The sequence below is a fragment of the Typopeltis vanoorti genome, chromosome 12 (assembly GCF_054136105.1).
Source record: "Typopeltis vanoorti isolate ZY-2024b chromosome 12, IOZ_Tvanoo_1.0, whole genome shotgun sequence".
NCBI classification, from domain to species: domain Eukaryota; kingdom Metazoa; phylum Arthropoda; class Arachnida; order Uropygi; family Thelyphonidae; genus Typopeltis; species Typopeltis vanoorti.
Window position 1 is genome coordinate 110,510,332 of NC_143560.1, and position 27,109 is coordinate 110,537,440.

The 27,109-nt window shown below is 35.3% G+C and overlaps 1 protein-coding gene across 1 annotated transcript in view; it reads left to right on the plus strand.

Annotated features, from left to right (window-relative positions):
• Window positions 1-27,109, plus strand: part of shot (dystonin-like protein short stop) — a 1,304,552-nt gene that overhangs the window by 211,632 nt on the left and 1,065,811 nt on the right. Inside the window, exons 11-13 of the mRNA XM_090402172.1 lie at window positions 2,574-2,704; window positions 8,771-8,864; window positions 24,081-24,244. Of these exons, the coding sequence (XP_090258298.1) occupies window positions 2,574-2,704; window positions 8,771-8,864; window positions 24,081-24,244 (389 nt within the window). The remainder of the gene's footprint in view (window positions 1-2,573; window positions 2,705-8,770; window positions 8,865-24,080; window positions 24,245-27,109) is intronic.

A 27,109-nucleotide genomic window follows, 5' to 3' on the forward strand; every position in this document is an offset into this window, starting at 1 on the left:
CTTGCATGAAACTTCATTAATTTCTTATCTGGCTGAATGAATTAGTTTATTTTTTTTTTCAGATTTGTCAATGAGTCTCCAGAATTTGTTTCCAACTCTAATTTTTTCTTGAATAATACTCGTCTCAATTTTGCCTCCGATAGCTGTTTGATTGTTTTTAAATTTTTCATGCTTATTTTTCTTTTCAATACAATAATCGTTTTTATTCTGCTTAAAACTAAATGTGATCACTTTCTATTATCATCAGGACGCAAGAGATTTCATTCTCTCTCTCTCTTCATTCACACACACCTCTTAAAATGATTTAAGTGTATTCACTGTCCATGCATTTACTACACTTTCAGGTAATGCATTCCAGTCACCTACTATTTTCTATGCAAAAAAACTCCCACTCCTTACACCATCCATTCTCATCCCCTCCGTATGTGTCTTCCAGGAATGGTTTCTTGTTCTCTTCTTGTCTCCTCCCATTCTATGAAAAACTCTTTCCACATTAATTTCTTGCATCTTCTTTACATGTTTGTGTAGTTCTCAATGTTGGAAATGGCTAGTCAATGTCCTAAACAGGAATTGTGTAGTTCTCCATTGTTCTCAGTATTGCTCTTTTCTCCAAGTTTTTTTGTAACATTTCTCTCTCTCTGTCAGGTGATAATTTTCATTTCCTTTTCTGTTGTTAGACTTCCAATAAGGGCGAATTTTTCCCTTTGTCTGTTGCCTGCCCTCTCTCATAGCTCAATTCCTCCTCCCTCCACTTCTTTAATAGAGCTCTCTGTAGGGCCATAGGCTTAAGTAAGTCTCATTGTCTAATTCCCCATTTTGAAATCAGGTGATATTACTCAGCTTCTTGTCCAGGACTCCACGTTTTTGTCTGCCATTCAAGGAATATATTTGTGTTTTGAATATTATAGTTCATTCTTTCTTTCCCTGATCAATATTGCCCCATTATAACATCTTAGTTATTATTTAACTGAATCTTGGACTTACTAGTCTTTGTTGTCCCACTGAGTATGTCAAGTGATATGTTTCTAATTATTTTGCCAGTTCTACTTTTCTATTGGTACTTTTTACACTGAGTGTGCCTATTTTCAGTTGTGCTTGGTTCCATAGCCAACTTTTTTTTTTTTTTCTGAATGAAGTTCACAATCTGATCAATAAAAAAAAAAAAACCTTGCTGGCCTGGCCTGCTTGATCATGTGGTTAGCATCTCAACTCTCCATACAGGAAGCTGTGGATTTGAATTCTGCAATGGATACAGATGTCTGTGAATGTATTTAGGAGGTAGATGAATTTTATGGCCTTGTGTGAGATAGCTATGTTGTTTGTTGACATGCAATATTGTGATGAAGACCTGCAGTGACTTGAAAAAGTTTCATATTCAGTTTATAGAATAAGATTTTCAGATTATCCATTCCTTAACTGAACTGCAATACCAATACTAATTGTACTATGGGACTAGTAGCCTTTCATAGGTGGGGAAATAATAATAATCAAATCAAATAAAATAAAAACTCCTTGATCTATTTGAAAGAAGTTTTAATTGAGAACTAGTCATGAGGTTGTGTTAGTCAGTCATATCTAGTATACCTATTGAGGGTATATACACTGGAGGAGGATGGCTTTTTGCTTAAATGAAAAAAAAAAAAAATTGCAAAATAAGTTTCTAAACAAATTACATTTGCCTGAAGCACACTTGAGGTATTTTTGCACAAATTTTAACACAAAACTGCAATTTATATTTGAATCTACCTTGCCTATCGAAAACATTTCTTTGATGTTTTCGGAAAAAATTACAAAAATTTTAAAAAAACATGACCTCACCTCCTGTTACAGGCCTTACAGAAAATTGGCATCCTTTATCTGCTCCACCAAAGACCAACCACTTCCCCTAGACCTACCTGGTGTATACCAGGTCCCTTGTAGTTGTAAACTGTCGTACTTTGGCCAAACAGGCAGGACAGCGAATATCAGAATTTCTGAACATAAGGACTACATCCGGTTTCACAAGTACAGCCATTCTGGTCTTGCAGACCATGCTCTGGATACACGCCACAGAATACGGTGGAAGAAAGCTACAGTAATACACCGTAGCAAATACAAATTCGAAAGACTATTTATGGAATAAGCCTCAGCCCTAAGAAACTCTCCAAACCTCAACAAATTTGGTTGTATGCGACTGCCCCAAATTTGGGAGGCATACATCAGCAGACCTTCAGCCCAACGGTCTAGAACACCTACTTAGCCCGTTAGAGGGCACCGTTAGGACTTCTAGAATACGATAGCTTCATATCTTCATTCTCAGTTACTGTGTTGTAGTGCCTGCGTGCACATGCCTTTTTGTAAGTTCCTTTTGAAAATGGCAATGTAACGTTGCCAAAATATCGGAAATATTTATTAAAGTATAATTTAATTTATATTTGGATCTATGTTTTTCAATTCCCCAAGTGATTTAGAAATGCATAACCAACGTATAAGCATGTCTACGAGAATTTATTTGATGTATTATTATTAATTATAACTTAAAATAGATTTATATGAAACATTGCTTCATCTTATATTTTTTCTTGATGTCGTAGAGTCTCTTTAGAGACATAAAATCTATAGATATAGAAGAACAACTGCAGTTTAACTCACTTGAACATATGTGGAACAAAGTAATCATGGCCCATCAAGAGAGAGATCAAGCTATTCATGAGGAGATAACCAGGTGTTTATTACAATCACTTTATTTTTTATAAAGGAAATTTTAATGAACTTATTTTTAATTGTATATCTTAGTCCATTTAATATAACAGTAATATTTAATTGCATAGTATATTATTCATCTATAATGCTTATTTACATAAAAAGTAAAAATTGCAAACTTATTACGGTATGCCCACACTTGAGAGAGCTTCGTTTGGTGACTTGCCAAGAATAGTTGATTCATGCTGAAGGAGAGGAAAGAAATGAAGGATGTACAAATTGGTCACCAGTACGCGAAATCATGTGCTTTCTTGTCTGTCGCTGTACTAGTAGTAGCTTGATTTTTGCTGTCGCTTTTTTACATCAATTTTTTTTATTATTAATTTGTGTGATGGATCCAGTACAGTCAACACGTGCTGGTGTTAAACCTTTCTCTTGCAAAAGAATATTGAATAATGTGCTGACAGTCTGCAAAAAAGAATCGTTAGAAGGCAGTCTCATTCCCCTTTCTCAAGTCATAAAATGCGCAACTGCAATTGTAGGCTTATCGGGTCGACTGTTAAAAGAATTCGTAGAGAATCAAAAGATGAAGGCAAGCCAAAATTTAAATCTCCCAAAAAGCCCAGAGAAAGAAAACCATCGAAAACATAGCTTTGAATGATTTTGATGTAGACGTTATAAGAACTATTCACAAATTTTACGTGGTCGAGAAAAAAGTGCCAACTGTTCTGAAATTGATTCCTGTGCTGAAAGAAAAAATTAATTTTCCTTGGAAAAGTGAAACTTTAAGGAAAATACTTCATGAAATCGGATTTTGTTTCAAAAAGTCCCAGAATAAAAGGAAACTTATCATGAGCGAAGTGACATTGTTTTATCTAGAACGCAGTATTTGAGAGCAATACGACGTTTCAGGGAGGAGAAAAGATCGATTGTGTATATAGATGAAACTTGGATTGACAGTAATTTAACTTCTGGAAATGTTGGCAATCTAAAGAAGAATGTGTAATGCTACAAACCGGAAATGCCTCGCATCGTATAATAATTTAGTGTGCGAGTGGAGAAATGGGTTTTTTTACCGAATTCAAACTTACTATACAAAGCCAATTCAACTACTGGAGATTACCATGGGCAAATGAATTCCACGATCTTCAAAAAGTGGGCAGAAGAAAAACTGATTCTAAACCTTCCTAAAAATGCTGCTGTTATAATTGATAATGCTTCATATCACTCCATTCCATTAAACAAAGTTCCAAATTGGTCTAATAAGAAGCAGGTTCTTATGGATTGGCTCTCTGCAAATAACATTTCTCATTCCCCAGATATGCGAAAAATTGAATTTGCTTAACTTGATCAAAAGAAACTCTCCTACAACTAAACTATTTAAATTCGATGCTCAGAGAGCATGGATTCCTAGCTTTGAGGCTACCACCATATCATTGTGATATTAATGCTATTGAGTATGTTTGGGCAGAAGTGAAAAATTTCATTCATCATTGCAACGTAACTGGGGATGTTGATATGTCGAAACTTTTTAAGCTAACAGGTGATTGAAAGTATTACAGTTCAAAACTGGGGAAAATATTGCTCTCACGTCACCTCATTGGAAACTGCATTGGGACAGAGACGGAATTATCGAAGAATAATGCGAACCTTTGGTGATCAATTTAAGTGGAAGTGATGGCGATTCGGACACCGATTCAAATGACTATGAAGATTAAAAGATTTGATAATGGTATTTTTTTTTGCATGGTTTTGTTAGTCATAACAAGCCATAAATAATTAATCGGTTTAGGACATTTAAGTGTCTCAGTTCTCTCAACTGTAAGTTTAGAATATCTAAGTTCATTTGAAAAAAATTTCTGTTTTTCTGTATAATTATTTTTATTTTATACAAAACTTTCTTAAAAATAAATTTCGTTAAATTTTTATTTTATGTTATACCTTTTTTAATTTTGTTAATATATATACGTACATTTTTTACAACTGTTATACAAGCAAAATAGTTACCACTTTAAAAACTACGATGTTTGTAAAAGAAAAGCTAAATTTTCCACCCTGTAATAATAAACTCATTCCAGAAGACAGATTAATTACCTTATTATTGGAATGGATTCTCCTTCTTGTGACATGCACAGAAGTGTCGAAGGGTCTCGCATCTGTGGGTGTACTATACAAACATGAATGTTTGTTTCTATTACAAATTTTCCTGTTAATATGAGGATAATCTTGAATGGCAGGCAGCATCAAGCAGAATGATGTGGACAAATATCAGAATGACAAACTGGACTGTGAGCGTTTATTTGTGCTCAATTTTTCAAGGCACTAGAAAAGCAAGCTGGCACAACGAAAAAGGAAATTTGTTCCTTGTTAGAGATCTAAACAGCTGAGTAGGAAATGAATACCAGAGATATAGAGGTTTGGGAAAATTTTAAGAAAAGAGCAAAGGAAATAATAATAATGATAAATGTCTGCTGGTTTTCTCTTCCGGACATTTTATGTGTTCAAACATAAAAGTGTGTCCAAATTCACATGGAGAGAAGATGCAAGAAATAAAATAGGTCTCATTGACAGTTAATAGCTATGTTACCCCCGACTATAACTGACACAAGAGTATACAAAAGATTAGAAATTGGAAGGAATCACTATTTAGTTTTAGACAGGACGAAATTGAATTTCTTATTGAAATGAAAACAGTGTGTAAGAAAGTTTTAAAAGGAATCAATGTTGAGTAGCTTTCAGAAGTAAACTGTAGACTTGATACACAAATCATTCAAGAAAAAAATGAGAATTTGAAAATAAGAACCAAACCTTGGAGATTCAATGGCAAACTCTGAAGAAAGCCTTGAATTGATTCAGCTGAGAGAGGAATATGATGAAGTTGTCTGCAAGGATGGAAAAATCAGAACTCCATGGTGGATGCAGGAAGTTAGAGACATTCAAGGAAAAGAAGATGTATTAAAAGTTCCTAGCAAGTAAGTCAGCTTTTACTCTTAGAGAATACTGATAAAATGTAAGAAAGCAAAGCACTGCATAAAACTGTCTAAACGAAAGTCATGGGAAAATGTAGATTAGAAAATAAATATCAGGAAAATGGTATAATATTCTGGAGGCTGTTGCAAAAGCTTATAAATAGAGGAAAGAGTACTGTAAATGGAATCAGAGATCATAAATGTGATATGAAGATAAAGATATTTTAGATGTCTAGAATAATTGCTTTGAAAGGTTGCTAAATGGTACAAGCAGTGTCAGCATGGTAGTGAAAACACTCAACAGGAATGCAAACAAGAATACATCAATACTTGAAGTAGAAAAAGCCATCAAAAACTTGAAATGGAAAGGCAGCTGAAGTAGATGATATTCGACCAGAAATGCTGAAATGTGGAGGCATAAATTTCACAGTAGCTGCGCTACATAATTCAGAAGGTTTGGTCAGAGGGTTGAATTTTAGATGATTACAGTAAAGTGTTCATATTACTCATCTATAAAAAGTAGAGCTTTCATATATTAGAACTCTCATGTTATTCATCTTCCATATTACTCATCTGTAAAATATTTGGCAAGTTTTGAGAATTTAAAATTTTGAATCAAGGTTTGGAAATGTGCAGTAGACGTGCTTTAGTTCAAAAAAGTAATCTTCTTTATGATTATCAGTACTCAGAGATTTGAGAAGAATTAAAGAAAACATCTTTTATTTGTACTATCCAGTACCTGGTCGGGAAGGAAAATTAACTTTTTTTTTTGGCATTGCTGCACATCGGATAGCAACAGATTTAAAATGAAAATCAGCTGTCCTAGCTTGCAGGAGATTTCAAAATTGTCACATATACAACAGAATTTGTCCACTTTTCATGAATTTCATGAATATCTCTTTATGCAACCTCCGATATATTAAAATGTACACAAAATTCTAACAAGCTGAACTTAATGATATAAACTTTTTAAAAAATGCAGTTTTCTATGGAAAGCTGCCAGGTGATCAAAATCAGCAGAAATAATTCACAAATATTTAGGGAACTCTCAATAGATCAGGAAAGACTAGGTGGAACAGCTCATATAACTCTCTAAAAAATAAATTTTAGCAATCAATAAGTGCTATTAGTTATACAAAGCTCTAGGCATAAAAAAAAATGCTAAAAGAGGAGGTATTCAATATATATTGAAATATATTTGGCCTGCACAGCACTGGCATAGGTCCTGAACGTACTGCAAGGTGAGAAAGATACTTAATATGGAATTCTAGTGCCATGCTTGTTTGCTTTAAGATGAAAAATTAAAATATTACAGGAATGTAATTGGGTATAGACCAAACCACTTTCAAAAGCATTTCTGAAAGAAGTTAAAAGGAGATTTGGTGACTGTTTCAGTACAGCTGAGGCAGAAAATGCATCACTTACCGTTTTATATCCACGATTTAGAAAACGATAGTTCCAATGCATTGAATCTTCATGTTAAGAGTACCTCTATAAGTCTTTTCAAAATGACTGTAATGAAAGAAATTACTTCTGAGGCTGAGCATTTTACATCCACTGAAATACAAGTCTCCTGAGTGGATAACGATTTTTGTCATCAATGATCCATCTATAGTGATGAATAACGCCTGCAGAACTCCAAATTTGCACTTCTTTAATGTAAAGAATGATGTTTTGATATTTTTGTCAAGTACCCTGATATTAAAAAGCATTCATGAAATACACACCCCTTTACTCATATTCTGCTGCAGTAGAATGTCTGTTTTCTTACACGACGACCATTATGAACCTTCCTAATTTAATTATGATGTTGCTGTAAGCAAATGTGTTAATAAGTAACATTTAATCCAGTCTCTAATATATAATTTTTCATGTTTTTTTTTTTTTTCAACAAATTTTTATTTTTTTTACATTTTTTTTCACAATAATGCAAAAAAAAAGGAAATTGAGTTTCATAAATGTATTTTCCTTTTTGTGTGCATTTCATTTCAATATTACATATTTTGTGCATAGTAATTACATCCAGCCTGTCATGATTATTTTTTATACTTAATGTTAATACTGTACTTCAGAGAACTGCATCATATAAATATATTGTACATTTTATTTATACAATGTTGAATAATAATTTCATTTCTTTAAAAAATTAATAAATAGGTATTCAGTGAAATAACAAATGTGCATGTAAAAACATCCTTCTTACATTTTAATTATTAATTTCAGCTTATGAAATGTTTAGTTAATCAAAATTGTTCAATTTATGATTGATTAAATGTTTAGTTGGTTGACGTCAATCACAAGAGGGGAGTGATATATAATTTTGAGTGATTAAAAAGTGATAACTTTTTCAATCAAGTAATAAATGTTTTGCAAACATTTGTTACTGATTACTAATTTAGTTGATTGATGTCAGTGACAAGTTGGTGATTAATGTAAATCTTTATGATTAACAAAATATTTTAATCAAATTTTTAGTTTATTACAGATTCAGTTGATTATGCTCAACATTAACTCCATTCATGACTCTGTAATATCACAGTGATTTTGATTATAGTTACTGATGGTGTTATATCCTCTGCTGCACAGTTCATTTTGTTGAACTATTAGTGTGAAGTGCTCTTAAGCATCTCCAGAGCATCCTGGCAGTGCAATGAAAAGGTCCATAGTTCATTACTGCCATTTCACCATTTGTGCTATATAACAATGCATGTTACCATGCAGTAAAAACAGTGAAAAAAGCGTTTTGATTTGGGTGGCAGTGGGAAAGGAACAATAGAATATCTTCCATACCCTCTGGATGTAAATCCATGTGATTTAAAATTTGTTCCCAAAGGCAATGGAACCACTCTGGCACGTGCGTTAGAGCATATTGGAGTAGGTAATACAGGGAATAAGGCATCTTTTATAACTGCCAAAAACATTTGATTTATTCAAGCATCTATTACATCTCAAGATCTGAAAAAGGGTTATATGCATAGTAAGTAACTACCCTAAAGACAGATAATAGTATTTTATTAGAAATAAAACTTGTTTTGCAATAACCACATATTGCAACTATGTAATTGTGAAGCTGATGATAATTATTAAGTACTAATTTGTGCTTTAAATTGATATTTCAGATTAGAGAAATTGCAGCGTCTTGCAGAAAAAGTTCATAGGGAAAGCAAACAGTGTGATAGCAAAATGGAAGATATTGAAAAAAAAATAAATGAGGTATGTTGAAATTTTGTTTGACATTTCTGCATGTCATTATGATGGAAAAAAGAAAGTATTTAAATTTGTGTTACAACCACAGTTTTTTTTATCTCATTTTATGATTGTTGTCAACTCAACATAGCTGAATTGTTCAGAAGAGCAGGATAACAGTTAAACATGAAAATGCACGTGCTACAAATATGAAATGTTACAGGCATGAGGAGAACTTGATCTGGATATATGTATATACCATTTGAGTCCAAAGTGAAAGATTAATTCATAGCATGCAAGTGCTTGTGCGTGTGCATGCACACACACAATTTTTTGAATATTGCATATTTCATATGTATACAAGCATTATTCAGGAAAAAATGAAAGAGCTTGAAAACAAGAACCAAATCTTTGAGATTATTGGCATGCCTTGAAGAAAATGCTGATTGACTAAGCCAGAGAAGCGTGTAGTGAGGTTGTCTAGTTAATTAGCATTGCCAGAAACTTTTACAAACTCCGTAACTGTAACTGATAATCTTGTATTATTATGGGCACCTCCATGGAATCAGAAGACTCATCGCAGGAGACCCAATCTATCCACACAATCTCTCATATCTCTCCTTGAACCCAATAACAGAAAAAGCACTCACAACTGATTGTGGCAACCAATTTCACTTATTCACCACTCTCCAAGCAAAAAATCTAGTCCTCACACCCCTACTGACCACACTTTTATTCAAATTCTAGGGATGACCCCATCCCCCTTGTTCGGGCCCCTCTAGCCAAATGCTGAAACTTTTCTCTTGCATTTATCCTATAAAACCCTTTTAAGCAACTTAAATGTTTCAATCATATCCCCTCTTTTTCTCCTATCAACCCACTTCAATCCACACATCAATCTATCCTCCTAGGGCACATTCCACAGGCTACTCACCATCTTGGTCACTCACTTCTGAATCCTCTCCATGGTTTCTACATCCTCAAGAAACCCAGGAGTCCAGACCTGAGCACAGTAATCCAGATGTGGTGTATCAAAGCCTTATAAAGAGGAATTACAACTTCCTCACCTCTACTTGTTAACATGTTCTTCACTAGCCAAGAAATCTTATGGGCTACCTTAGCAATATGTCCTCTAAACTTTAACTCTCTGTCTACCACCATCCCTAAATCTCTAACTTCATATATTTCCTGGAGTACAGTGCCATCCATGTGATAAACGGCTTGTAATCTATTTACCCCAAAGTGTATTACTTTACATTTCTCTACATTAAACTGACACCCATTAACTTTTGCCCATACTTGACAGCCTATTTAAATCTTGCTTAATTGATTAACTGTTACTCTACCTAATTTCGCATAATCAGAAAACAACTGATTATTTAATTTCAGGTTATTTTCTATATCGTTTATGTACAAATTAAGTAGCAATAGTCCCATTAGCCACTGTTTTCGCCTCGCTTCTGCCCCCCCCCCCCCCATGTACCACTTTTTGATATCTGTACAGCTGCCACCCCCAGTGAGAGAGAATACAGTGAACAGCAAGGTTGAAAAAGCTTAGAAATGGAGGAAAGAGTATTGTAAAAGGAATCAGAAATAATAACGGTACGTGAAAACTGAAGATAAAGATGTTCTAGATATCTGGAGTAATTACTTTAAAAGATTGCTAAATGACACAGAGTAACAGCAAGGTGGAGAAAACAATCAACGGGAATGCAATGAGAAATGCAGATCAGTACGTGAAGTAGAATACACCATCAAAAAGCTGAAATTGGGAAGGCAGCTGGACTAGATGATATTTGATAAGAAATGCTCAAATATGGAGGTATAAACGTTCTGTAGTGGCTATGCTGCATAATTCAGATGGTCTAGTCACAGGATCAAATTCCAGATGATTGTAGTAGAGCTATCATAGTGCTCATCTATAAAAAAGAGAAATAAAATTGAATGCGAGAATTACAGGAATTTCCATACTAAGTGTTTCTGTTAAGATTAATGCAAATTTACTTGAGAAAAGGCTAAGACAGATTGTGAAAGATAAACTTGTTTGATTAATTTCACTCTTATTCTATATAAATTGACTACCACCATATCAACTTTGCTTATTCTGTTGTCAATCTCATCTCATCTCTTTATACCCTCTTTTACTTTGCGGTGTCAAGGGTTTATTAATCATTGGACCTCAAACCATTCACAGGATAAAGTGGTCAGCCCTACGCCCCCGGTGCCTGTAGTGTTGAGTTCTCAAGGCCAGTTTGCCTGTTTTGTGGGATGAAAAACCCCAGGATAAACTTGGGGGGAAAAACCTTACTGTCCACGCCCAAGACCGGCTAACTTGACTGTGGCTGAGAAAGTTCCTTCAGCTCCTCACATCACTGATGGGAATTGAACCTAGGACACTCCTTCCCAAGGCATATGGTTGCGAAGCGCATAGCCACTTGGCTAACCGCACGGACTCTGTTGTCAATTTCCATGTTTAATTTTCCATCTTCACAAAAAAAAATTGTACCTTAATAGCCCAGAAAGTATGGACAATATTTTCTATAGATTTCCTATTTAGCTGATGCCTCAATGCACCTGCCTAGTTTCATAGTCTTTGTCTCTTTATTGCTGAACTTCATACCAAATTTGTTACAGTAGTCATTCAGTTTAGTTAACACATTCATATAGATAATGAATAACAGAGGGGATAATGGTACATCCTTGTCTGACACCAGATTTAACATCAAACCATCTTCCTGTACTTCAATTCTAACTGCTTAGTTACAACTCAAATAAAGATGAAATATTGCTTTATATAATGCCCCATTGACATCATAAAACTGTAGCATTTTAAATAGCTTTTCTCTTGGCACCTCGTTATATGCCTTTTGCAGGTCTACAAAACTTAAATAAGATCTTTGTTATAATCCCATGATTTCTCAACTATATGACGTAAAGTGAAAATATGATTCTAACAAGCTGGATTCAGGCCAAATAGGCTTGAATCCAGCTCGTTCTTCATCAAGCTTCTCTTCCACAATCCTTCTCAACAGTTTCTCAAGTATACTTACATACATCTTACCAGGACCTCTATAATTCTCACATTCAGTTTTATTTCCCTTTTTATATATAGGTACTATGAGAGCTCTACTCTGATCATGTGGAACTCATCGCCTGTCCAGGCCTTCTGAACTATGCACTGCAGCCACTGCAAGACTTTTATATCTACATTCATTCATTCTAGGACAAGTTGATTCCCCCTCCTCCTCCTACTGAGGAGGTTTCCAGCTAATCACTACAACCTGGTTGCCACTGCTTGCTGTATCCCCTAAGAGCATTATTTCTGACTGTAATCTGTGTGTGTTCATATTACTGGTTTTCCTGTTCTGGGAGATGCAAAATCCCAGTTTCCAGGAGAAAAAATCCCCTACTTCTGTATGAGACTGGCTAACTCTCCTTTAGTCGAAAAAGACTAGATAAAGGTTCCTGACGTCTTAGATGGGAATTAGACCTGGGTCGTTCCGACCAAAGGACTTCGTCTATACTGACTGAGCTATGGAGGCTCGTTATACATCCATACTTGAGCATTTCTATTCAAATATCATCTAGTCCCACTGCCTTTCCACATTTCAGGCTTTTGATGGCTTTTTCTATTTCAAGTATGGATATATGTTCCTGATTGCATTGCATGCCTGTTGAGTGTTTTTTTCCACTGTGCTGTAACTGCTTCTTTCATTTAGCAATTTTTTGAAGTAATTACTTCATACATCAAGGATATATTTTTCTCCAGTTTTCATGTCACCTTTATGATCTCTAATTTTCCTCTTACAGCACTCTTAACTCCATTTTTGAGCTCTTTTAAGAGCCATCCAGAATATTTTGCCACCTTCCTGATATTCATTTTCTGTGTTCTTACTAAAGCCGTCTTATGACTTTTGTTTAGTTAGTTTTACACAATGTTTAGCTTTCTTACATTTGTCTCTGTATTCCCTAAGAGCACAACTATCTTATTTGCCAGGAACCTTTGATATACTTTCTTCTTTTCCTTCACTGCCTCTTTAACTTCCTCTGATTTTTCTATCCTGCAGACCTCACCATGCCTCTCTGGCTAAATCAATCAATCAATGTAGGCTTGCCACCGATTCTGGAAAGTTTGGTTCCTGTTCTCAGACTTTTTCATTTTTCCTTGAATAATGTTGTGTATTTAGTGTACAGTTCACATCTGAGAGCTGTTCAATTTTTATTCACTTTAAATCTTTGTTACATGTTTTTCTTTTCAGTATGAAATTCAGTTTTATCCTGCTCAAGACTAAATGGTGATCACTTCCAATTTCAAATTCTGTGTACAACACTCTAGTATCTTGTGCCAGTGAGAAAACATCACTGTCAACAACAACATAGTCAATGAGACTTTTCTTATTCCTTGCCTTTTCTCTCCATGTGAATTTGTGAAAATTTTATATGGAAAATTGTGTTAGTAATAACCAGTCCTTGTCCTTAGCAGAAATCCAACAGATATTTGCCATTATTACTAGCTTTGCTGTTTTCTCGAAATTTTCCGATATCTCTGACAATAATTTCCTACTCTGCTATTTAGATCTCCAACAAGGACCAATTTTTTCTTTTTCATTGTGTCAATCGCTTTCTCTAAAGCCTTAAAAAAATTCCTCTACTTCTACCTTAACTTTCTGTGGGACCATAGGCACAAATAAGTCTCATTGTTTAGTTTCCCATTCTGATATTTGCCCACATCACTCTACCTGATATTTCCTACCATTCAAGAAGATTAGCCTCGTATTTAGTATTGAATACTATAGCTACTCCTTCTTTTTCTTGATTTGATTGTTATTGCCTCATTTTTTGAGGCAATAACAATCGAGTAACAGTCACCCCTATTATGTCGATCTGGGTCTTATCCAATTCTTCTGCTAGTTCCATTTTTTTGTAATTCAAGCTTCTTATGTTGATAGTACTGATCTTGAACTCTGTTGAGTCGGGATGTGTTTCAGGATTTTTTCCACTAGCTGATTTTTTGCTCTTCACTCTAGTTCCCAGGTGAAAACAACGTGGGCCTTGTTTAACTGGGCAATGCCCCAGCTGGGATGAAATTCTGTCATGTTGTACCATCGTTTTATGTTGTGGTTTATGTCAATAATAATACAGTTTGGTCAGTTAAGTCTCAAATTGCCAGCCCATCCTCATCCTCATTTGTTCAGTATCCAGGTAGATACTTAACAAGGTGTACTGCAAGAAAGTGAGGATTGGACATCAGTTCAGAATCTCTGGTAGGTTCTCTGCATTCCTTTAAAGGCTATGTGGGGATCTTCTCTCAGTTATACAGATTTGATCCTTAAGCACTCCTTAAATAGGACTATTTTCCCAAACTTTCAGTACTTGCATACCCATTTAATAGTTTAGTAGCACCTTCATTCTCCCTCAAGCAAAGGCAATTGGGTAAACGCTATATTTTATTCAAACACGAATAATTATAAAGGTTGCTACTTTTGACATTTTCATTAACAACCAAGTGAAACATTTTTAATTATTTTAGTCAATATTTTTTGAGGTCCACAAGCACAGAAAGCCCAATTTCATGGAGATGTGAACTAGGGAAGGGAGAAAACTTATTGATGTGTACGAATCATTCCAAAAGCATAGTTCAGACTGTGTACTACAAACTAAAATAATGCAAACAGTTCAAATCATGCAGTTGGACAGTGCCTTCCACAAAATGAGCTCCCAATGGTAGTCATTCAATACATGCCATGACACACATTGTTTAAAAATTCCTTTATATTTTTTAGTTATTGAACAATTAATGATGGAATATGCCTGAATTTATCTGCAAAACATGGCAACAAAAAATAAAGTATTCAAAATTTAAAAAAAAAATGCCTTATACCCCCTAAAGACCTTCCATGTGTGTCTCCAGGTGTGCATGTACCACACTTTAGAAAACACTGACCTAGGGCAAAAAGTTGGAATTAGTAATAGTGAAGCTTTATGCAGTATCTGCATTTAGAACTGTTGATATGCCATTGGCTTCGTTTAATACATAATTTGGATAAATTCATGTTACAGCATGTAGATAAGATCATATATTTTGTATAATATACATTATTACTGTATATTATACAAAATCAGAATAAAGTATACTTTGTGGGTCAAACTCCTGCTAATGGGACAAATAAAGATTGAAAGTAGTCTGGGTGGTGACCTTTTCCATAATTTCTTGGGGTGAAGCATCATCATCATCAAATTCCTGCCATGTATCTTGAAGGGATGTACAGGATATGATAGTACTACATGAAAAAAAATTACATCATTACTAACTTCCCATCTACAATTTTCCTCCAAATCAGTCTGTTACTTGTCAAGATCCCAACATTATCAGATCTTATATTTCTATCGTCTAAGGCACTTTGTACCGTATCAATCCACCTCTATCTTGGTCTTCCTCTGGGTCGTTTTGCTGCCTACCTGGCAGAGAACACTTGTTCTGCTAATCTTTCTTTGCCCATTCTGTTTAAGTGACCATACCACCTGAGATTAGCTCTGCTAATGCATTCCTGGATGTTGACAATATCAAGTTCTTTCCTAATATCCTCGTTTTTAATATGATATTGCCATTAATGCCATCTGTTCACGCCTATAATTTTTCTCAGGACTCTCATATCTGCGGTCTCTAGTCTTTGGTCAAGTGTTTTAACTTATGGATCTGAGACCCAGCTCTCAGATCCATAAGTTAAAACTGGTCTGAACACTGTCTTGTATACAGCTAATTTAGTGTTCCGACTAATTTCTCTCTTATTTCATATGAATTTATTCAATTGACTTCCTACCATACCAGCTTTGCTGATTCTGTTGTCTATTTCTATATTTAGTTTACCATCTTCAGTAAAAATTGTGCCTAAGTAGCTGAAATATTTTACTTGTTCCACAGGTTCTCCATTCACAACACAGTTGACATTTTCAATGATTCTGCCTATTTTCATTGTCTTTGTCTTTTTATTGCTGACCTTCATACCATATCTATTACAACAGCTATTCAATTTAGTCAGAGAATCTTGCAGACTTGTAGCGGATTTATTTAGAAGTATAACATCATCCGCATAAAGCAAAGAGCTGACATTAACATCTCCAATTTTGATATCAGGTTTAATACCACATTACTTCATAATGTGATCCATATAGATAATGAATAACAGAGGGGATAATGTACATCCTTGTCTCACACCAGATTTAACATTAAACCATCTTCCTGTACTTCCTTCAATTCTAACTGCTGACTCACAACTCAAATAAAGACTAAGTATTGCTTGATATAATGCCCCATTGACACCATATAACTGCAGTGTATTGAATAGCTTCTCTCTTGGCACCTTGTCATATGCCTTTTCCAAAAATGACAAAACTTAAATACAGATCTTTATTATAATCCCATGCTTTCTCGACTATTTGTCGTAAAGTGAAGATCTGATCCTGACAGCCTCTATTTGGCCTGAATCCAGCTTGTTCTTCACAAAGCTTTTCTTCCACAATTCTTCTCAACCGTTTCTCAAGTATACTTGCATAGATCTTGCTAGGAACACTCAGTAGGGAAATACCTCTGTAATTCTCACATTCAGTTTTATTTCCATTTTTATATATGGGTACTATGAGAGCTCTACTCCAATCATCGGGAATTCGTCCCTCTGTCCAGGCTTTCTGAACTATGCAGTGCAGCCACTGTAAGACTCTTATACCATCATACTTCAGCATTTCTGGTCGAATATCATCTACTCCAGTTACCTTTCCACATTTCAAGCCTTTGATGGCTTTTTCTACTTCAAGTATGGATATATATATATATATTCCTGCCCACATGCCTGGCCTGTGTTTTTTACCACTGTGCTGTCATCACTGCTTGTTTCATTTAGCAGTTTTTCAAAGTAATTACTCCATAATTCAAGGATATCTTTTTTTTTCTCCCGTTTTCATGTCACCTTTATCATCTCTAACTCCTTTTACAGCACTCTTCCCTTCATTCTTAAGCTTCTTCAACAACCTCCAGAATATTTTGCCACCTTCTTGATATTTATTTTCTATATTCTTGCCGAAGTCCTCCCATGACTTTTGTATAGCTAGTTTTACACAGTGTTTAGCTTTCTTACATTTGTCTCTGTATTCTCTAAGAGCACAACTATCTTATTTGCTAGGAACTTTTGATATGCTTTCTTCTTTTCCTATACTGCCTCTTTAACTTCCAGTGTTCACCATGGAGTTCTAATTTTTTTATCCTTGCAGACAATCTCACCACATGCCTCTCTGGCAGAATCAATCAATGTTTTCTTCAGAGTTTGCCACTGAATCTCCAAGGTTTGATTCCTGTTCTCAAAGTCTTTCATTTTTTCTTCAATAATCTTTGTGTATTTTAGTCTACAGTTGACATCTGAGAGCTGCTCAACTTTTATTTGCTTTAAAACTTTCTTACATGTTATTCTTTTCAATATGAAATTCAATTTTATTCTGCTCAAGACTAAATAGTGATCACTTCCAATTTCAAATCCTCTGTACACTCTAGTGTCCTGCATCAGGGAGAAAACATAACTATGAACAATAACATAGTCAATGAGACTTTTCTTATTCCTTGCCTCTTCTCTCCATGTGAATTTGTGCACATTTTTATGTTGGAATATGGTGTTAGTAATAACCAGTCCATTTCCTGAGCAGAAATCCACCAGATATTTGCCATTATTAGCTTTGCTTTTTTCTCCAAATTTTCCCAAAATATTTTTGTATGTCTCACAATCATTTCTTACTCTGCTATTTAGATCCCAACAAAGACCAAGTTTTCCTTTTTCATTGTGTCAGTTGCTTTTTCTAAAGCATCAAAAAATTCCTCCACTTCTACCTTAGTAGAACCTTCTGTGAGACCATAGGCACAAATAAGTCTCATTGTCCAGTTCCCCATTCTCATATTTGCCCACATTACTCTACTTGAGACTGAGTACCGTTCAAGAAGATTAGCCTCGTATTTTGTGTTGAATACTATGGCTACTCCTTCTTTTCCTTGATTGTCATTGCCTGAATATAACATTTTGTATTTATTGCTCAGAAAGATCTCACCAGTTTTTGTCTTTTTTGTTTGTCACCCCTATTATGTCGATCTGGTACTTATCTAATTCCTCAGCTAGCTCCATTTCTTTGCCATTCAGGCTTCTTATGTTGATAGTACCGATCTTTAACTCTGGTGATGTTGAGTTGGGGTTTGTTTTCAGATTTGTTCCAGTAGCTGACTTTTCGCTGTTCGCTCTGGTTCCCTGGCGAAAACAACAGGGGCCTTGTTTAAGCAGGTGACGCCCCAGCCGGCATGAAATTTTGTAATGTTGTACCATCATTTTTTATTTTGGTTTAACCAATAAGAATACAATTTGGTCGGCTAAATCCCAAATTGCCAGCCCATCCTCGTTCGTTCAGTATCCAAGTAGATACCCAACAGGGTGCACCACGAGAAGGTGAGGATTGGACATTAGGTCAGAAGCCCTGGTCGGTTCTCCACATTCTTGTAAAGGTTATGTGGAGATTTCCTCTTAGTTATACAGCTTTGACCCTTAAGCACCCCATGGCAATGGACATAATTATTGTTTATTTTTGAGCACAGCTCCTGCATGTGCTTGATGTTCCATTCGTTTATTTCATTATTATATAACATTACAATGCTTGCAATTTTCATGTTTATTTCATTAATATTGTTACATTCTAAGTTGCCATTGTAGTTAGATTACAATATAGTCACTGCATTTCATTGATTTCATTTGATATCTAAAATTTTTCCATTGTGCAATTGTTCTGCATATATGGGTTTTATATTGTACTTCTATTTTTGCTAGTTGACTACTCTGCAGAAGCAATATCATTCTGATTAATTTGAAATGCTGTGAACTGTTTTGTTGCAGCGAAACTGTCGAGAAATTTTAGAAAGGAACTCGCATATCACATTTTATTCCAAGTGGTTAAGAGGGATATTATTATCTGCAGCAGATTTCAAAAAGAATTTGAGGAACATGCTCAGGCACTTCAATAAATATTTTTTATTTTCATTAATATACCAAGTTTAGAAATTTTGAAGTTATTTTCTTTAAAATAAATATCTCTGTGTGCTCTTTTACTTTAGTTTGAAGTATAATTGTGTACTATCAGAAAACTAAGCTCATCTTTATTACTAGAATAAAATACATGTGCTAAAAAAACTAAGTCAGTATTGTTTTATTAAAAGTGTAGGGGGGGGGTGTAAATTTTTTTCTCAAAAAAAAAAAGGCTGGGTGAGTTCTCAAGTAGCCTAGTCCTGAAGATAATTCATGACTATGGTTTTGCCTAATCTATGTATAAATGATTCCTTCTTGCTTCTGACCTGATAAGTTCTATTGAAATACAGTAGTTGGAATTCTTAAAAAAAATTGTTAATCCATTTCTGTCATCATTTCACTTGGATCATCAAAGACTGTACCTAATTTTTGTCAAGGCCTTTTGATTTCAGTTTGAATCATAGCCTTTTAGTGGCAAAATAAAGCAAAGCAATATTAAGTAATTTCTGGCATATATATATATATATATATATATATGCCAGAATTGTGATGAATGAAGTAGAGGTAACTAGTCTATTACAGAACCTCAATAAAATGAAGGAGCGAGTGCTGTATGGGGATTCGCTATTAAGAGGCGTAATAATTGAGAGTTTAATGAAGTCGTACCAGCCAGGTGCGAACATAAAGGACGTCAGCGGATCTATTCGACTGCAAAAACAGAGGGTGAAAGAGATGATAATCGTGGCAGGAACGAATGATTTGAAAGAGGACAAAATGGAAATGATAGAGGATATGAGGGAGTTGTTTGAGGTAGCAAAAGAGAAGAGTGAGAGAGTTAGGATGGTGAGTATCTTACCGCGGTATGACAGTGAAGTGTTTAGAAGGAGGGCCATAATTGCCAATGACTTTATGCGTGGGTTATGCATGGAGAGTGGTGTGGAATTTGTGGATGTGTGGAATGAGTTCGATGGGCGAAAGGACTTATATAAGATGGATGGATTGCATTTGAATGGAGTTGGTGTACGGAGACTTGAAAGAGTGTTGATGAATGATGTGGAAGTGGATGTACAGACTCAGGGAAACTAGATTTATTAAGGGGGGGGAAGTAGATATGCAGACTTTAGAGGGGCAGTTAAGTGTATGAATGAGTATATTATGCCCGAGCGAGTACGGCGGACAACCAATCAGAATGGGATAGTTAGTATAAGGCATCAAAGTAAGGATGGGACAAATGGGCTTCTGCGATTCATGTACACTAATGCCAGGAGTATTAGGAACAAGAAGGAAGAGTTTTTGGCCATGGTTGGCACTTCCAGGCCACAGGTTGTCGGTATTAGTGAAACATGGCTGACAGAAGATGATAAAGCTAGTGGGATTGAATGCGATGGGTATAGCGTGTTCAGGAGTGACAGGGTGAATAAAAAGAGGGGAGGAGTGTTATTGATGATAGCTGATGATCTTCAGCCAAGGAGTATAGAAGTTGAACTGCATGATGGGGAAAAAAGCACATTTGAGGCTGTTTGGTGTGAGATAGAATCCAGCAGAACAAAATATACAATTGGTGCTGCTATAGACCGGGTGATGGAGTGGATGGTGGGGATAGTATGCATAAGCAAATAGAAGAAATGAGTGGAAGGAGGGTAATTATTATGGGTGATTTCAATTATGGTAACATTGACTGGAAAGAGGAGAGGGCACATGGGAGGAAGGAATTGGATTTTATGCGGTTATTAAGGGACAACTATCTACGGCAACATGTATTGGAAAATACCAGGGGGCAGAGAGTGCTGGACCTAGTAATTGCAACTGAGAATGTGGCTGTAACGAACATGACCATGTTGCCACCAATTGGTGAGAGTGACCATAAGGTCATGACTTGGGAGGTGGCTAAAGGAGTCGAATTTACAATTAAGACAGGGTACATGTGGAATTACCGGGCTGGTAAGTATGACAAGCTTAGGTGTGTGCTTGGCTCAATGCCATGGCATGTAAAACTGCAAGGGCTGGATGTTGATAGTGCATGGGAGGTGGTTAAGAACTGTTTGCAGGAGGCAATGGTTGACTGTATACCAAGAGTCCGAATAATAAATCTAGTAGGGGTTAAATGGATGAATAACAGTATTAAGCTTGAGCTGCAAAAAAAGAAACAATTGTGGAGGGAATTTAAGGAGAAGGGTGACCATCAGGTGCAGGAACAGTATAAAGCTCAGGCCAGGATGGTAACAAGGGTGGTAAGAAAAGTAAAAGCAGATTACGAAAGGAAATTGGCCATGCAGGCTAAAGAGAATCCCAAACAGTTTTTTCAATATGTTGCAAGTAAAAGGAAAAATGCTCATGGTAGAATGATCTTAAAAAATGCTGAGGGTAGGGAGGTAACCGAATCAGTCGATATTGTGGAATTACTGAGCGAGCACTTTGCAAGAGTATATCATCCAGGTGGTGACTTTGCAGGAATGGAAGAACCAACAGCTTATACTAGAATTGTGATGAATGAAGTAGAGGTAACTAGTCTATTACAGAACCTCAATGTCAATACATCTGTGGGATTGGATGGTATACCAGCTCGTGTCGTAAGTGAAGCGGCCAAAGAATTGTCATTGCCTTTGACCATTTTGTTTAATTTGAGCCTCAGGACTGGGTCAGTCCCAAGGGGGTGGAAAGAGGGGAAAATAGTTCCACTGCACAAAGGTGGTTCCAAGGCTGCTGTTGAAAATTACCGGCCAATCAGCATAACAGGAATCATTATCAAGGTCTTAGAGAAAATAGTCGAGCAAAATACAAGATTGGATAGAAGAAAATGGGATACTGTATCGGGGACAGCATGGTTTTGTGAAGGGTAGTAACTTGCTCACGTATTATAACACAGTGACGGCTGAACTGGATAAGGGTAATGGGTTTACGGTGATTCTACTGGACCTTGCCAAGGCCTTTGACAGGATACCACATGGAATTCTAATCAGTAAATTGCAGTATATGGGAATGGACATAGGGTTGGTGAGATGGATAGGAGGGTGGTTGACGGAGAGATATCAGAGAGTGGTTTACTCAGGAGTAGAGTCCACAAGACGGCCTGTGACTAGTGGTGTGCCACAAGGATCTGTTCTTGGACCACTGCTGTTTAATTTGTTCATAAATGATATAGGAAAGGATCTGAGAGGAACAGTTCATTTGCTTGCGGATGATGCGAAGTTGGGTAGGGCAATAGTGAATGCAGAGGACGTCAAAATTTTGCAGGATGATTTGGATAGATTGGAGGTCTGGGCTAAGGAGAATGGATGTCAGTTTAATGTGGCAAAATGTAAGGTTATGCATTTTGGGGTGAAAAGATTGGCGGCAGTTTACTGCATTGGTGGAACCGTGCTCCAGGAAATTGATGAGGCACGAGATTTAGGAGTGTTGGTAGATAAGGAATTGAAATTTAGGGGACACATTGCAAAAGTGGCCAAATCAGCTCATCAAATCACTTGGTTGCTGAAGAATACGTTGACAAGCAGAGACAAGCAGGTTATTGTTTCTCTGTATCGAGCCTTGATAAGACCCAATCTAGACTACTGTGCTCAGATTTGGTCACCTAGGTTTCTTCTTGATGGGGAGGAGGTGGAGAGGATCCAGAGGCGAGTGACCAAGATGATAGCAGGTCTGTGGAATGAACCGTATGAGAACAGGTTGAGGATTTGTGGGTTGCAAAAATTGGTTGATAGGCGGAGGAGGGGAGATATGATTGAGACATTCAAATTACTGAAGGGTTTCTATAAAATTAATTCAGAAGATATTTTTGAGAACAGGGCTGGTTGTGGGAGGACTAGGGGACATCCATGGAAACTGGGCAAAAGTGTGGTTAGTAAAGGTGTTAGAGCTGGGTTCTTTACTTTTAGAGTAGTGAATGAGTGGAATGCGCTCCCTGAGTCTGTGGTGGATGCTGTGACAGTGAATGAGTTTAAGGCGAGGTATGAATGTCAAATAGTTGTGATGAATATGATTTGGGGCCTCCCTCGATGAGTCTAATGACTCCCTGGAGTTGCCCGTAATAATAGTAATAATAATAAGGTGTCCCAAAAGTCCTCGTAGCTTTAAACTTTAATAACTTAAGATCTATAAATGCTACAAACTTATAGTAAACACCATTTGAAAGTTTAATTATTGAATTTTTTTTATGTAGTGCGAGTCTATTCTGAAAGTTTGACATAGCTACCAACATGAATGATACATTGTTGAAGATGATTTTCATCTCTGTGAAAATGTTCATCATCTGCTACTTAGTTACTGAATGGATTACATTAATAATTCTAACTCTAAGATTATACAAATAACGAGGTTTTGATGTGTCCCCACAAAAAGAAGTCCAGTGGCATTAGATCAGGTGTTTGAGTTCCCCAAACAGGGTGCCCTATCTTGCTGAAGATGGATGTATGAAGAATGAAGTTATTTAAAAGATTTTGAATCTTTTAAATAATGGAGTTATTTAAAAGATTTAAATTCTCTACTTCAGGAAAGAAGAAAGTCTGCTGCATTGCAAGGTAAGATTCACTATAAGACTACCTGAGGGCATGAGGGCACAGCATAGAATAAAAAGAAATATTAGTCTGAATTCAGAAAGCTAATGCATTAAAAAAAAGTTTCAATAATTAAGCCTTTCAAATGGTGTTTACTTTAAGTTTGCAACATTTATACATCTTAAATTATTAAGATTTAAAGCTGCACAAAGATGTAAGGGGCACCCTGTATTGTATTAATGTGTATAACACATATGCCAGAAATTACTCTTGGTTTAATTGTTGTAATCATGCCTTGTAACTTAGGAGTGCTATTATAAAACGTTATTTTATGTTATCTCTTATTTGTTTACCCGTGATTATTTAAGGACCAGCATTTATCTTAGTTAATCATCCTGAATACTAAATTCAGTAAATTGGCAGCAGTCATTTGTATCATGTGCACATCTGTGTTTGTATGAGTGTGACAATTTTCATATATAACCTGAGAATGATGCTGATATAAGCATGGACTAATTATTAAATAATTAATCAACAACTGCTTGATTTCCAGAAGTTTTTTTTGTGATAATGATCTTCCTGTACTTCTTTTGTAAAAAGAAATGATTATTTTGAAATAAAATAATGTAATTTTGGCTTTCTATCTCATATTTGCTTCTTTTAGAGACAGGCAATTTATTCCTAATCTACTTACTATTGTATAGGAAGAGAAAAGACTTCATCGTCTTCATCCTAATGATGCTAAACAAAACTGTGATCACATACAGAATGATCTGAAATATGTAGAAGACAGCATTAAATCAATGTTTAAAGATGTTCAAACTCTGAAGGATGGCCATTATCATCAAGCATCTGAATTACATAAAAGGTAAATAAAGCAAGCAGCAAGACTAACTACAATGGTGTTTGGTGTAGTGTAGTAATGTAGGTCAAATGAACTTCTCACTTATATCAAAGAGTGCACATTGTCAACGAAATATAATAGATATATAAAATGATCAGAATTTAATCAGTTTTTATAAATTTATATTCGGTTGGATTACATTTCGGTAATTTTTATATGAATAAATTGCATGTATTAATTTAAAAAAAATAGAAAATACAATTTATAAATATCTACATTTTATTAACATGTTCATGCTGGGTTGTGTTGCATGCTTTATTTTGTGCTAGTCATAGTTAGTGCATAGTGTGTTAATGTTATTATATTAACTCATTACTGGTATGAATGTGTCAAAATAATATAGACACACTCATTGCCAATGGATAAAGTTTTCCTTTATTAATAGCTTTTGTTTTCTTGTGTATACACAACAAAACAGAATTATATTCCCTTTTTAGTGAAAAGGAATATAATTTTCAAGTAAAGCTCATTAACTCAATCAGATAAACTACTTATCAAGTTTGAAATATCCACGTGCATGTGAAATTGAAGCTGCAGCTTTTTGCATTTGATAATTCTGGAAGTTCTAACATTTAATATGATAGGTGTTTTGTCTGAGTGAACCTCCCATGTGAACATTGATTTACCAACCTCAACATGTTCTTTTCATACACCAAACATGGGTTTGAACATACAGTAGAATTTGAAATAACATCAATAAAAGAGTTTAAGACATCAGTTATCTCTTTTACAGGGTATGATAGTCCTCTACACTGGGTAAAATAATTAACTAGATTAACTTGTGTTCAACATCTGTATCTCAGTAGCACCAAAAGCAAGAACTACATAGTTTCTTATAGTATGTGGTAATCAAATATCACCATCTAGTTTAGATGGTGATATTTGATTAGACTAAACATACACAATATATTATTATATTTCTAGTTACAAAAATTCATGTTACACTTGTAACATTAATTTTTTTTTTTATCATTGAAATGGTTAAGGAATTGCTTGAAATCATTTACTGAACATAAATATATGAAGTGCATCTAGAAAGTAAGGTGTGGTCAAGAATTAAAAAAAAAAAAAAAAAACTGATGGAGAAGAAAAAAAGTTGTATTATATGTAACAAAAATTCATGTTACACTTGTAACATTAATTTTTTTTTTTATCATTGAAATGGTTAAGGAATTGCTTGAAATCATTTACTGAACATAAATATATGAAGTGCATCTAGAAAGTAAGGTGTGGTCAAGAATTAAAAAAAAAAAAAAACTGATGGAGAAGAAAAAAAGTTGTATTATATGCTAAAATATCTTCATATGTATTTCATTTTTCTACATAGTCGGCATTGACTTCCAGGAATTTTTGGTATCATGGCACCAACTTCTTCATACCCACATCTGCCACCAGTGAATTCAACCACTGAGTCATGCTGTTCTTCATTTTCTCATCTTCCTCAAAGCACTGAGATGGGAGCCACTGCTTCATATGTAGGAACAAGAGGCAGTCACTGGGCATGAGGTTGGGACTGGAGTGGGTGGTCGGAAAAATTCTCACCCAAACTTCTGAATTTGCTGGGTAGTTTGAGCTGTAGTGTGAACTTAACCATTCTCATGCAAAAAGCACGATCCCTGACAACAGCATTCCTTGTCTTTTGGTCTGAATTGCTCATCTGAGTTTCTTCAGCATTTCAATACTCATCATCATTAATTGTGGTTCCTTACTGAAGAAAAAAGACTTGCAAGATCCTTCTTTGGTCCTAGAAGACAGTAGCCATCATTTTTTTTTTGACTGACAGTACCTGTTTGAATTTACTATCAACTGTACACAGTTGTTGGTGAATTTCTGCAGCACTATTGTTTTTTGCCAACAAAAACCGTATCACATCATGCACCTTGCAACTGGCAGGATTTTTTAATCATTGCACTCATAATAAATTATTTGTAGAAGACAACAAATGATAATGTGACAAAAGTAAAATGGCCAACAGCTAGCTTATGAGTGACTCTATGCTACCACACATGTGCAACCCCTCTCCCATATCTTATTTGGCAGTAAATTCTGAACAGACTTTAGTTTCTTGACGTGCCTTGTATAATTTTTTTTATGTTGCCAGTTTTTTTCTAACTACATATAGTTGATAGTGCAGTTTTTTTATTTTTTACTGCATGAACTTTATTCTAGATCAGGGGTCGGCAACTGGTGGGGCTGCATGTGGCCCAAACATGCATTTTTGGTGTCCCATAAAAAGTTGACCATACTTAGATGGCATGTGGCCCGTATGATGAATTAATCAGTTTCACAAAGAAGATGATAGTCGCATATGGAAGCGCACACATTTGCGAACAATCATTTTCTGCCATGAGTTTTAGAAAAAAGAAATTTCTTCTTGACTGACTGATGAGTATTTGTGTGCTTCGATTCGATTTGCACCTCAGGTTATAAAGTGGATCTAGATAATTTAGCTAAGGGAAAACAATCACAAAAGTCACATTAAGCAGGGAGACACACACATATTTAATGCATAAACTACATATATTACTTTGTTTTTAAGTGATGGTAATTTTTCGTTGAGTTTTATTTTCATGCTTGTTTCATATCTCGTACTTTAAATATTTCTGTGTCTTAAGATTGATATAATGAAAATTGATAACTTAAGTATTTTTTAATTCATTATTTTCTTTTAATTAAACGCTTGTGGCCCGATCCTTAAAAATAGAAGTTTAATGTGGCCCGTGAGTCTGAAAAGGTTGCCGACCCCTGTTCTAGATGATTGCTTTTATAAAAGTTGTATGTCTGAGAGTTAACTTAATTTTGCACAAACAGCGAATATTTTTTCTTTAT